This window comes from Olea europaea, chromosome 12 (genome assembly GCF_002742605.1).
Source record: "Olea europaea var. sylvestris chromosome 12, O_europaea_v1, whole genome shotgun sequence".
NCBI classification, from domain to species: domain Eukaryota; kingdom Viridiplantae; phylum Streptophyta; class Magnoliopsida; order Lamiales; family Oleaceae; genus Olea; species Olea europaea.
The window spans coordinates 22,693,028-22,707,501 of NC_036248.1; the positions used below are offsets into that span (position 1 = coordinate 22,693,028).

Consider the following 14,474-nt stretch of genomic DNA (forward strand, 5'->3'; position numbering starts at 1 on the left):
TAGAAAATCTAAAGAAATAGAAACTAGAATGTTAATAAAAAAGGATCAAGTAGAATGGAAACCAATGTGGAAGAAACTAGTAAGAGAGCTAAAATGGAAATAGATCAAGAAATTGGAAAAAGAAAAAAACCCATGAATACAGAATATGATATAGGAGGTAAATATCATTTTTCCCCTGCAAGAAACTTTGAGTGGATTGATAAAAAAATATAAAAAACTTAGAAAAAAGACAAATGGAATAAGGATGTAGTTTACCATTAGCAAGCGATAGAGGATTAATCTTAGAATTAAATAATTGTAAACCACAAAACAGACATAGTACTATAATTAAATGGAAAAATTCTGTAATTAGAGCATATAATAGTGTATCTATGCAAATGAATGTAGAAGAAATGTGGGCTTACTTAGAAACTTATTTAGAAAAGACTGTTTTAGATGTAAACGTTAAGCAAAAAGACTAAAATTAGATGAAATTAGATTAGGAATGGCTCGAGGAGATAACCTTAGAAATTTTACAAGCTTTATTAGAGAATTAATTATAGGTTCTAATCCCAGTAGAAATAACATTTATGAACAAAATAAAGTTTTAGAAAACTTAGAAAAATTAAGTATTAGTAATATGAAATACAGACTACCATTTTTATTAGATTTTGAAAGATTAGCAAGCACAGTAAGATTAGCATTAGATTATCCTATACTTGAAAGATTATATAGAAAGATAACACCATCATGGGATGATAAAATTAGAAAAGATGTAGGGTCAAATCCAATAAGGGAAATAACTATTAATGTCACCACAAAATTTATAATTGATAAATTAAAAGAATATTATGTAGAAAAAGTAGCTAGAAAGCAAATAAAGAAATCAAACCATTCTTTTTACTCAAATTTATATATACCACAGACATATGATTATAGAAGAAAAAAGAAAAAATTGTAATATATATTTATATAAAGGGCAATATCAAAATAAAAAGAAATATAATATTAGACCAAGTAGGATATACTATAAAAATAGACCCAATTACAATAGATATGTTATAAAATCAAAAACTAAAAAAGACTATAAATGTTATATTTGTGAAAACTCTAGACATTTTGCTAACGAATGTCCAAATAAATATAAAAATAAAGAAAATACAGTTAAATCTACGATAATTGAAAAAATAAAATGTAACACAATAGAATTACCAGATAACAAATCTTGTAACTCAGTATAAAGTATTTACACAGATCAAGAATTAGATAATTTAGAAATAACAAGTAATTTTTATGATAGTTTAGAATAACTAGATTTTTCAGTTTTAAATATAAAGATGATGAATGTAGAACAAGAATGTATCCGTCAAGGAATTAGAGGACAATAATCAATGATGGATAAATTTAAAATATGCAAAATATACCCAGGACATAAAAATAGAAATCAGTGTAAGAATTGTTTAGAAATTCAATGCAATAATTGTTTAGGGATTAAAGAAGAAATAAATAATAAAAAAAATAAAGACTATAGTGAAAGTATAGAAAATTTAGAAAATAAAATATTAGATACAAATAATAGAATAGATAAAATACATGAAATATTAGGAGAAATATAATATATGATCAAAAATCTAGAAACAAAAGGAAAACAGTCTATAGATAATTACACAAAAAATAATTATTTGGAAACAAAAAATCATGAAGAAATAATTTGTCAAATATTTAGAATAAAGACGACAAAAAATCAAACTGCCTACAGAAGTACAGATAAACAAAATGACAAAATTAAATTTGATAGCATTAATAGACACAGGTTGTACATTTAATATAATCAAAAAAGATTTAGTGTCAGAAGATTGTAGACAAAAATTAGAATATGAAATAAGAGAAAGTCAAATGTACGGTAGTAAAATGAGATTTGAAGAAAGACTTTTTGATTATTGTAAGATTATATTCTAAGAAAGACGGTATAGTTTAACAACTACATTAGTTAGCGCATTAATAAAAGATGAATTTGGTATAGATATAAAATTATTGCCAAGTAAAAATGAAAGTTTAACAATTACTCTTGATGTCATATTTTTTGGAAAAGACACTTCTATTATTAATACTATAGAATCATTATAGTTGCGAGCTAAGTGTGGTGGACCCTTACAACCAGACCCAAAAATTGAATAAAATTTAGAATTTTTAGATAATTTATCTTTAGAAACTTTAAAAACAGATTTTATACCAAGAAATAAAGAATTAATAATTTTTAACAAGACATCTTCTAAGATAGATAGTATAGACAAAATTTTAGAATTAGTTGAAAAAATTCAAATAATAGGAGAAGTCTCTATAAAACATTGGAATAAAAATAAAATAGAAGCTAAATTAGAAATAATAAATGAAAATATAAAAATTAGAACGGCGGAAATAAAACATATGAATCAAGATATAAAAGATTTTCAGATACAGATCAAAGAATTATAAGATTTAAAAGTAATAAGACCGTCTAGTAATCAACACAGATCAGCAGCTTTTATAATTAGAAATCATAGTGAAATAAAAAGAGGGAAAGCAAGAATGGTTATAAACTATAAAAGATTAAATGATAATACTGTAGAAGATAAATATAAGATACCAGATAAAGATATGCTAATAAATAAAATATAAAATAGCAAAATATTTTCTAAATTTGATTTTAAATCTGGATTTTAGCAAATAAAAATGGCGAAAGAATCTTTTCCTTGGACATCTTTTACTACTCCATTAGGACACTTTGAATGATTAGTCATGTCTTTTTGATTAAAAAATGCACTCTCTATCTTCCAAAGAAAGATGGATAATATATTTAATTATCTTCCATTTGTTTGTGTATGTATTGATGATATTCCAGTCCATAGTAAAAATTATAAAGAACATATGAAACATCTAGAGATAACCTTAAATAAATTTATAAAAAATGGTTAAGTTATAAGTGAAAAAAAGATGGAAATAAACAAACAAAAAATTGATTTTTTTAAAAATAATTTTAGGAGAAGAAAAGATTCAGTTATAGCCGCATATAGTACAAGCAATTTTATAATTTTCAGACAAAATTGAAGAAACCAAGAAATTACAAGCCTTTTTAGAAATATTAAATTATGCTAGACGTTTTATTAAAGATTTAGGCAAAAAAGTAGGACCACTGTACAGTAAATTGTCTAGTAAAGGGCAAAAATATTTTAATTAATCAAATATAGACTTAGTTAAAACAATAAAAGCAAAAGTTAAAAATTTACCACCATTAGAATTACCATTAGATGGTGAATATAAAACAATAGAAACAGATAGATGTGAATTAGGATGGGGAGGAATTTTATATTCCAAACCAAATACATATAGTGATAAAAAAGAAAAAAAATTATAGATATGCTAGCAAAAAATACAAGATAAAAGGAAAATATTTAACTAGTTTAGATTATGAAATAATGCCTTTAAATTATTTTTAAACACTGATTTTACAATTAGAACAGAATTGTGAAACTATAGTAAAATTTATTAAAAAGACAAATTTTGATATAAAACATAAAAAAATGGTTGAAATTATATGAGATATTAAGCAGCTATAAAATTAATACAGAACATATTAACAGAAAAAATAATATTTTTGCAGATAATTTAAGTAGGCATGTTATTAATTTTCTAAATAATTATCTTCATGATGCAGATGGATTAAAAGATGATGAACTTTGAGAATGTAACTTTGAGAGTGACCCCTCAAGGATCTAATCTTCGATTCAGAGAAAATAATTTAGAAAGACTACCAGAAAGGGAGCGTTGTCTATTAAATAATCTATGGATAGTACGTGACTCTAAACAAAAATTAGACAGCATCAATGCCCTAACTAACCATTTTAGACATATTCATAATCAAGTAGAAAAAAGAAATTTTAGTTTATTTGAAGCAATTAAAGATAGAAAGCCTGGTATATATAATTATTGGTCAGAAGTACTACAACAAGTAAAAAAATTTCTCGACCCTCTTTTTAAAGGATTTTATACACTTGAAGAAACTTTAAATTTTTGTAGAGAAATGATAGGATTTAATTTTCATATATCCGAAAGAGTTAGACAGACCATGCAAACCTCCTCTTAAGCTTCATCATCATCTTTATCAATACAACTTTGTGATAGTTGTGAAAATATGACCAAAGTTGTTTGAAATTTAAATCTTAAAAAGCATTCGTTAGAAGAGAGACTATAACTCCTTGAAGATCAAATTTCTTCATCCCAACAAACTATTAGTAAATATCAAAATGAGATTCTTCAATTGCATGATAGTTTAAATATATTTAGTTCTAGACATACACTTGAAAAAACCCATTTTTGAAGGCATTGCCTCGACAAGTAGAAATTATTCTAATAAAATAGAAAAACTTATTGAACTAACAGATTCTACAGCTGCAAAACAATAAAAGACTTTATATGAATTAGAACAGAAAATTGGTGATTGCGTTAGTATCGTTCGAAGATCTATAAAGAATTCCGTTTTACAGAAAATTATAGATTTTGCTCAAATTTTAAGTTACTATCATAATGAAAACAGATACTTCCTTATACATGGTCCCAAATACGATTCAACCCAAAATTCAACCTTTTTTAGACACAATTATCTAACAGTTTCATTTGATTATACAATTTTTGAAGAAGAAGACCTTTTTTACTAGCTTTACAGTTTGGTATGATAGATACTATGTACATATTAAACAAAACTTTCCGATTTTTTCCACCAAAACTTAAACATATTCTTGATTAGTTAAAAGACCATTCCTTGATGATTCAATTCATTTTCATACCCCCTCGTGTAAATAATGGTATTGTAATTCCAACTTATCATCGTATTTTAATTTATGAAGAAGCCAAAAGATTTAGACTCTCTTCGAGAACGAATATTAAAATAAAAATTAGACAAATTGATTATGAAAGAAGAATATCAGAAACCACATCCATGATGAAAATTCAAAATAATGATTTCAGATTAGTAGCAAAATGGAGCAATAGAGTTATTTTCTGCCAAGAACACCTTGCCATGAGAACTAAAACAAAAAAAATTCAAGTACCAAATGTTGAACAAAAGGATTTATATTTGATGACGTTTCAAGAGACTAATGGAGAATCTACAGAAACTCAATCAGATACAGAAGAGGAAGCATACATATTTGATGGAAACGATAATGCAATCGATGCAGAACTAGAAAAAGTCATAGTAGAAATAATGGACAGATAAGATTAATAATTGAAAAGGACGAGATATAAAGACAGAGAAATAATTATTAAGACAAAGAAATAAAAAAGAAGAGGTGTAAAGATAAAACTTTTTGAACAAATTTCAAACATATGTAAAATTGATTCTCAGATTTCAAGCAAAGTCAGGCTTGAAGACAAAGTTGTCAAAAGTATCTTTTTAAATAATTCATTCTTTAATTACGCATATGGAGATTGTACATTATTTTCTTTGATTTTAGATCGCACACCTATAAAGTTTGCACAGTATTCTTCAATTATTGATAGCACACTTACAACACCAACAAAATAGACGTATTGTACTAGCGTCTATAAATACTTACATCTCTTACAAAAGAAAACACACCAAAAAATGCACAAAGTATACTATCACATTTGTACTAAAAAATCTCTCCACCATCCTTGCAAATTCAAAGACTTCGGAATTAAAGTAAGTTTTTTTTTGTTTAATATATCTTCTTTTGTTTATAATTTGAGTTTACTTTAGTTATTTTTTAGGCAATGTCTAAAAGGGGACAAGTAAGTAATTAATTTATTCACAAATAATATTTCTGTTTCAAAAATATAATTTTAATGCTCTTAGCCTCTTTATTCTAAATTTCATGGCCAAAAGATAAAGTAATCATCACAAACTATATAATTTCTGACTGTTCTAGGCTTTGATACCAATTTCAAGGAAAAGTCTTTCAAAAATTTATACACACGTTTTGAATACGAAATTCTTCCTAGCAATAAATATTTTTTAGACTTTTCTTCCTATCAATAAATTTGGTAATAAAAAGTCTACTTTTGAATACAAAATTCTGATACCATTTTCAAGAAAAAGTCTTTCAAAAGATTTTTAATACATTTGAAAAGTTTCATAAAAAAAAAAAATTTACTCCAATTTATATTATCTTTGCTACTAAAGTTCAATTGCTAAAAATGTCTAACTAGTTTTACTGAAATTTCTTTTATTATTTTCTCTTTAATCTTTGCTCGTTGTTGTCTTTCTTTACAATTTTTAAGATCTTTTATCAAGAAACTTTGACACTAAGAGATACAGAGCTCAGTGATTTGCTTCTTGATCTGTAAAGAGGAGTCACCTTTATTTCTATCTAGAGCAGATAAAATATGGCTTTCTACAACGACTAATCTTCCTATTTCTCTATTTTCTAAATAAGTATTAATATATTCGTTAAAATTTTCTAATAAACAAGTGAGGCGGTGTAATTTAAGGGCATAAAATATTAGAACTTTAAAACGATATGTTTGTAATGACTTTTGAGTATTTTACCCTTCAGCAAATTAATTTCTTCAGACCTTTTTTTTTTTTTTTTTAACTCTCTCTTATCTTTTTTTAAGCTTTTTGAAGAAGGTTAAGACTGTAGCCAAAAATATTTTCATCATGTTTAAAAAGGCTTTAAAAAACTCCCACTATTGGGATACAAATTAGCCAACTTAACTCAGAGGATTACTTTATCTTTTGACCATGGAATCCAGAATAAAAAGACTAAAAGCGTTAAAATTATATTTTTGAAACAGAAATATTATTTGTGAATAAATTAATTGTTTACTTGGTGTTTTCCCTTTTAGGCCTTGCCCGAAAAATAATTAAAGTAAACTCAAATTATAAACAAGAGAAGATATGAAAAGAACTTATTTTAATTTCAAAGTCTTTGAATTTACAAAGATGGTGGAGAGAATTTTTAGTACAAGTGTGATAGTGTGTAATTAAATTGTAAAGATCATTATATGGATTAAAACAATTCGAACGCATGTGGTATAATCGCCTTAACGAATATTTGTTGAAGGGGGGTTCTAAAAATGACGTTGTCTGCCCATGTATTTTCATAAAGAAAACAAATATTGAATTTGCAATTGTGGTAGTTTATGTTGATGATTTAAATTTGATTGGAACTCTTGAAGAGCTCAACAAAACTGTTAATTATTTAAAAAATGAATTTGAAATGAAGAATTTGGGAAAAATCAAATTTTGTCTCGGATTGCAGATTGAATATTTTGTAGATGGATTATTTGTTCACCAATCTACGTATACAAAAAAAGTTTTAAAAGGTTTTTATATGAATAATGCACATCCATTGGCATCACATATGGTTGTTCGATCACTTAGTGTAAAAAGAGATTCATTTCATCCACTTGAAGATAGAGAAAAAGTTCATGGTCCTGAAATATCATATCTTAGTGCAATTGGAGTATTAACTTGTCTTACAAATTGCACTTGACCCGACATAACTTTTCTGTAAATCCCCTTACAAGATATAACTCTATACCAACTCAAAGACATTGGAATGTTGTTAAACATATTTTTTGTTATCTAAAGTGTATTATTGATCTGTGATTATATTATTCTTAAAAGTCGGGATCTACTTTGGTGAGATATGCAGATGCAAGTTATCCATTTGACCCACATAAAATTAAATCACAAATAGGTTATGTATTTACACGTTGAGGAACTTCTATGTCATGGAGATCTGTGAAGTAATCATTGATAGTTACATCCTCAAATCATTTTGAAATTATTGTAATCCATGAAGCAGGCCAAGACTATGTATGGTTGAGAAACATGACCCATCATATCCAAGCATCATGAGGGTTAACTTCAACAAAGGATAGTACAACAATTTTATATGAAGAGAATGCAGCTTGTAATGCACAACTCAGATAAGGCTATCTCAAAAGTGACAAGTTGATGCATATTTTTTCAAGATTCTTTCATACATATGAGATTTAAAAGAATGACAACATCGATATCCAACAAATTCGCTCAAGTGAATATGTGGTCAATTTATTCACAAAAACACTGCCAACATCTACATTCAAAAAATTAATTCATGAGATTGAAATACGTCGACTAAAAGATCTTTAGTGATCAACATTAGGGGGAGTAACTCTACTCTTTTTCCTTCACTTAGATTTTATCCCACTAGGTTTTTCTAACAAAGTTTTAATGAGGCAACATTTATTTTTAGTACTCCAAAATAATTGTATTTTTTTCCTTCGTTTGATTTTTTTTATCCCATTGGTTTTTTTTTTTTTTTTGAAATAAGGTTTTAACGAGGCAGATATTTTGTAATGTATCATTCAAGGGGGAGTGTTGTAAAAAGTAAGTTTATTAGGTTTTAGAGGTAAATGACAATTATACTTTGCAGCCCTAGAAATTATTACTGTTATATTCTGATTCAACTCTATAAATATAGAGTTTTGGTTCTTAATAAAATACACACAAATCTATTGACTTTTCTCTATTCTCTTATTTTTTCTTCTCTTTTATAACCAAAAAAATAAATAAATTGGCACTTTTTGACTATGGCCAAACATCTATTATTTTAGCCAAAAGTGTTTTTGCCCTACCAAAAGTGCTTTTAGAATTTATAAAGCCCTTCCAAACGCATTTTGAGTGATAATAAACCTCAAAATTAATCATAGATTGTGGGATGTGGACTTCACTACCACCTCAATTGGTCTAAATATCGTAAATTCTAATGTGTTTATTCCTATTTTAGTCATTGTGATACGTTCAAGGCATTCTTTAATGTGTTAAAGTATAGAAGTAATTCGTTAATCCTATTAGAGCACTAAAGTTAGTTGACTTGAGAGTGTACTCAATATTTTAGGACTTCACTAGCTAAGTCAAGTGATTTGATGTTATTGCATTTAATCATGTCACCGTAACCAAGGTTTTTTTAGATTTACTTAAATAATTTAATTACTTTGAAAAATGTTACATATAAAATGGACTTTTGCTTGTCAAATAGGGCCAGTTGACAGGCCACCTCGATCTTGCTTCACATGGGATTCGCCGGATTCAAATCAAGGGGCGAGATGGCCTGTCAACAGGGCCTGTCAATTGGCCCTGTTTATATAACTGGTCTTTATAAAATGTGGAGTCATCCCAATGTAATGTTACAGTTGATATCGAATGAAATAATTAGATCAATTAAATGTGTGAATATAAAATTTACTTTATTGATTCTTTTTATTTTTCAAGATCACATATGTTCATTTATTAATTTATTTTTCCTTATTCAAAACCAAAACAAACGTGTAAAGTAGTAATTAATGCACATTTTTGTTGCCAAAAACCAATCTGAGTTTATGCAGACAATCGATGTGCTTGTGAATTATGGGATAAAACCTGTAAAAAGTTTAATTAGAAAGGGCATTTGTTTGTTGTTTTTGAGATATTTTCAATTTTACTCAAAACTTATTTGCTCTGATATTTTTGAAAACAAAGTTAAACTCAAAACATAAAACTTATTTTCGGAAATATTAAACAGATCCTTAAAATACAAACTAAAAATAAACTCGAAATTGGTAAACAAATCAAAAGGCCCTAACGTTTTGACATTTAGCAAAAAAGGAACTTCTTAAATGGCTATGTCCCAATTGTTTGTTGATTTTTATACACTTTATTATATCAATCATGCTTGGTGTTCAATAAATTCGACAGAACAGTTTTTTCCATCAACAAATTTTTGAAAGTAAAGGCAATGTAAAACTTGGTGTAAAGAAACATGTTACCCCGCCAATAGTAAGAGAAGTAAGGATTGATACATAAAATAACTTTTTATTTGATTGATAATCATATGAAGTAGACAATATTTTAGTCATTTGCATCGAGCTCAAATTTCCTTCTTTTGACGACGAATTGATTTGATAGCTCAAATATTGTTATTTATGATATTGATCCGATCCAAGATTGTCGAGAGGTAATTCATTCATTGAATTTACGAACGAAAGATTTATCATCTCTATGAGATTAAATCCCGAGTTATTGCGAAGTAAAGAGGTCGATGAGATTATGGAAGTAAATATTTACAAATGGCAAAATCCTTATTATGTTGGTGGGAGACATGGTTAAAAGTGAAAAGTATATAGTTACCATACTTTTAAATACATTTTCAAAATTAATAAATTTAATGAAAATTTTCAAGTATCATATGGTTACGTTTTTTGAGATCTGTAATAGATGGTGTGACCTATATATAATCAAACAAACAAGGGTATAAATACACAATTTTATGGTCATGATCATATACTAGTTGCAAAATCACACATGGTCAGTCATACATCATACAATTTATATGTCACAAATCCAGTATTAAGTCACAAATTATACAATTAACGATTTCAACCATTTATTAGCCACAAATTATTATTTATTGGTCACAATTACTTTTCGTTTCATCCCACCCTACCCTATCCTATTCTACTCTACTCTACTACTATCAACATCACCTCAAATTCACAACCACCACTACCATCGCAAATTTGTCATTACTTCCATAACTTGTCTGCCACTATCTCCACTACCTAAAATACTATAAAAATCAAAGGCGTCCACAGCAACATATCGTGATCATCACCTCAAAGATGCAATCACTGCTACCACCTTCACCTCAAATCTACACCCACCACCACCTCCACTTCCACCTCAAATCCACAACCACTACCTGTGATGATGTTAATGGAAGATGAAATTAACATGGACGATACCTCCACCACCACGAATTTCGTCGAGTTAAATGTTAATTCTTTGCCAAGCTACATGAATTAGATTTTCCTCTTCCATTAACATCTTAATTTCATCTTCATTAACATCGTCGATGGTGGGCATAATTGTAGTGGGTATATATATATACACGTGCGTGTTTTTTCTTTAAAAAATAATTATAAATTGATTATTGAATAAAAATAATTAGCTCATGTTTGAGCTTCATTCTTTAAAATCTCATTTTTCTTCAAATTCACTTTTAAACCTACTCTTCCAATAAAATTATTTTACTTGTAAATCCAAAAAAGTTCTCAATTTTTTAACCATATATTTTTTTTAAAAAATCACTATTACAAAATCTATTTTTCAAAAAAAAAAAAAAAAAAAAAGGGACTCAAACAAACCCTAATATCTAATTTTTGTAATTAAAAAACTTAAAATGTGAGTTTACGTTAATTTTCTCCTGTATTATTTCCTGTGGGTGAAAAGAACACTGAAGATGACAAAATGGGGGCACGAGATTAGTTTCCTGTCAACATTTGATCATTGATTAACATGTTTGCAACTTTCTTTAAAAAGAGATCTGTGATAGAAATGATATATTCTACGGACAACTTTTTTTTTTTCCCTCGAAACTCTCAGAAAAATTTAACCCAACCCTCGGGATAAAAGTAGGAGTTTTGCTACAGAGACAGGGTGAAATACAAGATTAAAAACAGACTACACGTGTCGATACATAATTAAAGAGTTTGAAAATAATAACAGCCAACAACTTACTGACACATTAGTCGATTTTTCATTCACAGTATTTTTGCCTGTCTTTTTATATTACACTAAAAACAGAATAAATGGATCATTACATGGTTAATTTTCTGATCACGATATTAATACAAGATCCGAAAACTTCCCATATGGCAACCCGTTTCTAAACTCAGACTACCGACACCAATTGACAAACCACACGCTTCCACGTGTCCACCAGCCAAAATCAAACAAAATAGGCAAGATTGCACTATTGCTCCCCAATTTATTGCCATAGTAGCACCGTTGCTCCTCACCCTTAATAAATATACAAGTTGGTCTTCATTATTTTTCATTTTACCTCAAATGTCTAACTATGAAACTAAATGTCCCTTTGATGTAGATTTTTTCTTATAATAAGTTTAATAAAAAGTGATTTTTTTTTTTTTTGTAGTGTATGATTAAAAAAAAGAAAAAAATTATTGGTCAATATGCAAAATTATTTTATTGGAAAAACGTATAATAAAAAGTGAGTTTAAAAAAATATATGCTAAACACGGGCAAAATTAATTTTGAGCTGATGTCTAGAAATTTGAAATGAGTCATAATTTTATGCGGAACACCGATAGTTTGATAGAAATTATATATCCCTTTAATCACGCATCTTGTGATAAATTGTCATGAACAAATTCTTTTTTGAATAATTTCACCTTTTAGTTAAACATGACGTGCATGTGACATGAATATATTAAATTTCTCTTTGACTATGCTAAAAATTAGATATCTAATAAAATTTTATAAAGATGAAATATGTGGTTAAAATTTGATAAAAATGTGGATTTCATGAAATATCTTATTAAAATTAAACTTTTTACCTTAATTAAAAGCAATTTTTTTTAACAAAATCAAAAAGTTAAATAACTAATTTTTATGTAGATGCTTAAGGTCAAATGTAGATGCAACTCACTTAGCCCTTACTCGATGAACCACCATTATTTAAAACTTCATTTTTTTTTTCAAATTCATTTTCAATCACACATTCTCTTAATAAAATAATTTTACGCATAATTCAAATTATTTTTCTACTTTTTGATCCCACGTTTTTCAAAAAATACATTTTAAAATCTATTTTATTAATCCAAAAAATGTGGTACAAACAAACCTTTGGTGCTAAAATATTGGGATGTGAATGCAACAAATGAAATGTTTGAACCTTGAACATAAATCCCATACTTTGGACCCTTGGAGTACAAAACATAACGATACGCCCATGTCACGGCACAAGCAAAACGCGTTCGACTTTGCTGCTGCTTATATATATACATACAGGAGAGAGTGCGTATGAATCTTCTTGTACACATTATCTGAGAGTGAGAGCTTACATTATCACTCTCTTTCTTTGTTTCCATTTTGAGAATTTGGGATCAAACTGTAAGAAAAAATGGAGTTGTTTTACTATATGGTGTTTGGGGCTTTGGGGACAGTGGTGGCAGCATTGGAGCTGAGCAAAAGTAACAAGGATAGGGTTAATACTTCTGCAGCTTTCAATTCCTTCAAGAATAATTACCTTCTCGTTTACTCCCTCATGATGGGTATGTAAAATATATACCCCAGATCTGTGATTTGCATTTTACTATTTTTATTTATTTATTTATTTATTTCTTTTTAATATTTACTTACTTCTTTTGCATGCAATGATTTTTAAGGAATTGGGATTTGGATTTTCGCTTTATTCAATTCTTTAGTATCTATGACTATGATATGTGATCTGATCTTCTGAATGAGTGAAGGATTTTTGCTTTGATGCATTGAGCGTATGCTTTGCAAATTTGTTTCCTTCGGATCTGGATCTCAGCGAGTTTGTGTTTTTCTATTCCTAAGGTAATGTAAGAGGATGAAAATGGTTGAATTCGTGGACATTCGATTTGGTGTTCAGGGACCAGGAGAAGCCTCAACATTTTAATTAAATTGGGCAGGATTTGATTATTTTGTTTGTTTAATTTGAATGAATTTTCGTTTAGGGAATGCACAGTGCTGATTAAAACTAAGTTTCACGGGCAATTGTGATGCGAGAGGCCTATATTGTTCTGCATTTAGATCCTGTCTTATTTTGCAGTTTTGACAGAGCTGTCAATAATCTCTATTTCAAAATGGGTTGAATTTTGCTCTTCGGACTTCTTTTTTCAGTCACTAGTTATTTAAGCTATTCCATACATCACCTCTCCCTAAAGGTTAATTCAGCTATTTGTGTTATTATGCTTATAAACAATATCTGCAATCAGTTACTCTTGATTCTTTACTACATTTGAACTATATAGCAAATTGCGACCCAAATTTTTCTCAAGAGGCGGAAGAGAGGATGTCGGCTTAGTTTTCCATCATTCATGCTTTCTATTTTTCTTTTACACCTTTTACATCTAGTATCCGAGGGTGATTAATTTTAAGTTGATGCAATGTATATTCATATATTATTTTTCCTATGGTATTAGCTGCATTGGACATCTACTAATATGAAATCCTATTGTCATGTAGCTATTTATTATGTTTATACTTGGCTTTTGGTGATGACTTTAGCAAATTGTTTGGGTTTTAAGAAATAATTGAAAATGATATTCTTTACTCTTGCTAATGGTTGGTCTTTGTGCAATAGCTGGTGACTGGTTGCAGGGCCCTTATGTTTACTACCTTTACACAACTTACGGTTTTGGGAAGGGAGAAATTGGGCAGCTCTTTATTGCAGGATTTGGATCTTCCATGCTGTTTGGAACCATTGTTGGATCTCTAGCAGATAAACAGTGAGATATCATCTTGAAATCACGTGGATTAAATTTTATAGTTCTATTTAAATTTCCCGTTTGACAACATAGTGAAATTTCAGGGGGCGGAAGAGAGCATGTGTGACATACTGCATCACGTATATACTGAGCTGCATCACCAAGCATTCTCCTCAGTATAAAGTTCTAATGGTAGGACGTATTTTGGGTGG

General features: G+C 28.4%; 1 protein-coding gene across 1 annotated transcript in view; it reads left to right on the forward strand.

Moving 5' to 3' along the window:
• Positions 1 to 12,794: 12,794 nt before the first annotated feature.
• Positions 12,795 to 14,474, forward strand: part of LOC111406792 (molybdate-anion transporter-like) — a 4,454-nt gene continuing 2,774 nt past the window's right edge. The window contains exons 1-3 of the mRNA XM_023036166.1: positions 12,795 to 13,080; positions 14,139 to 14,283; positions 14,367 to 14,470. Coding sequence (XP_022891934.1) covers positions 12,930 to 13,080; positions 14,139 to 14,283; positions 14,367 to 14,470 — 400 coding nt within the window. The 5' untranslated portion in view covers positions 12,795 to 12,929. The remainder of the gene's footprint in view (positions 13,081 to 14,138; positions 14,284 to 14,366; positions 14,471 to 14,474) is intronic.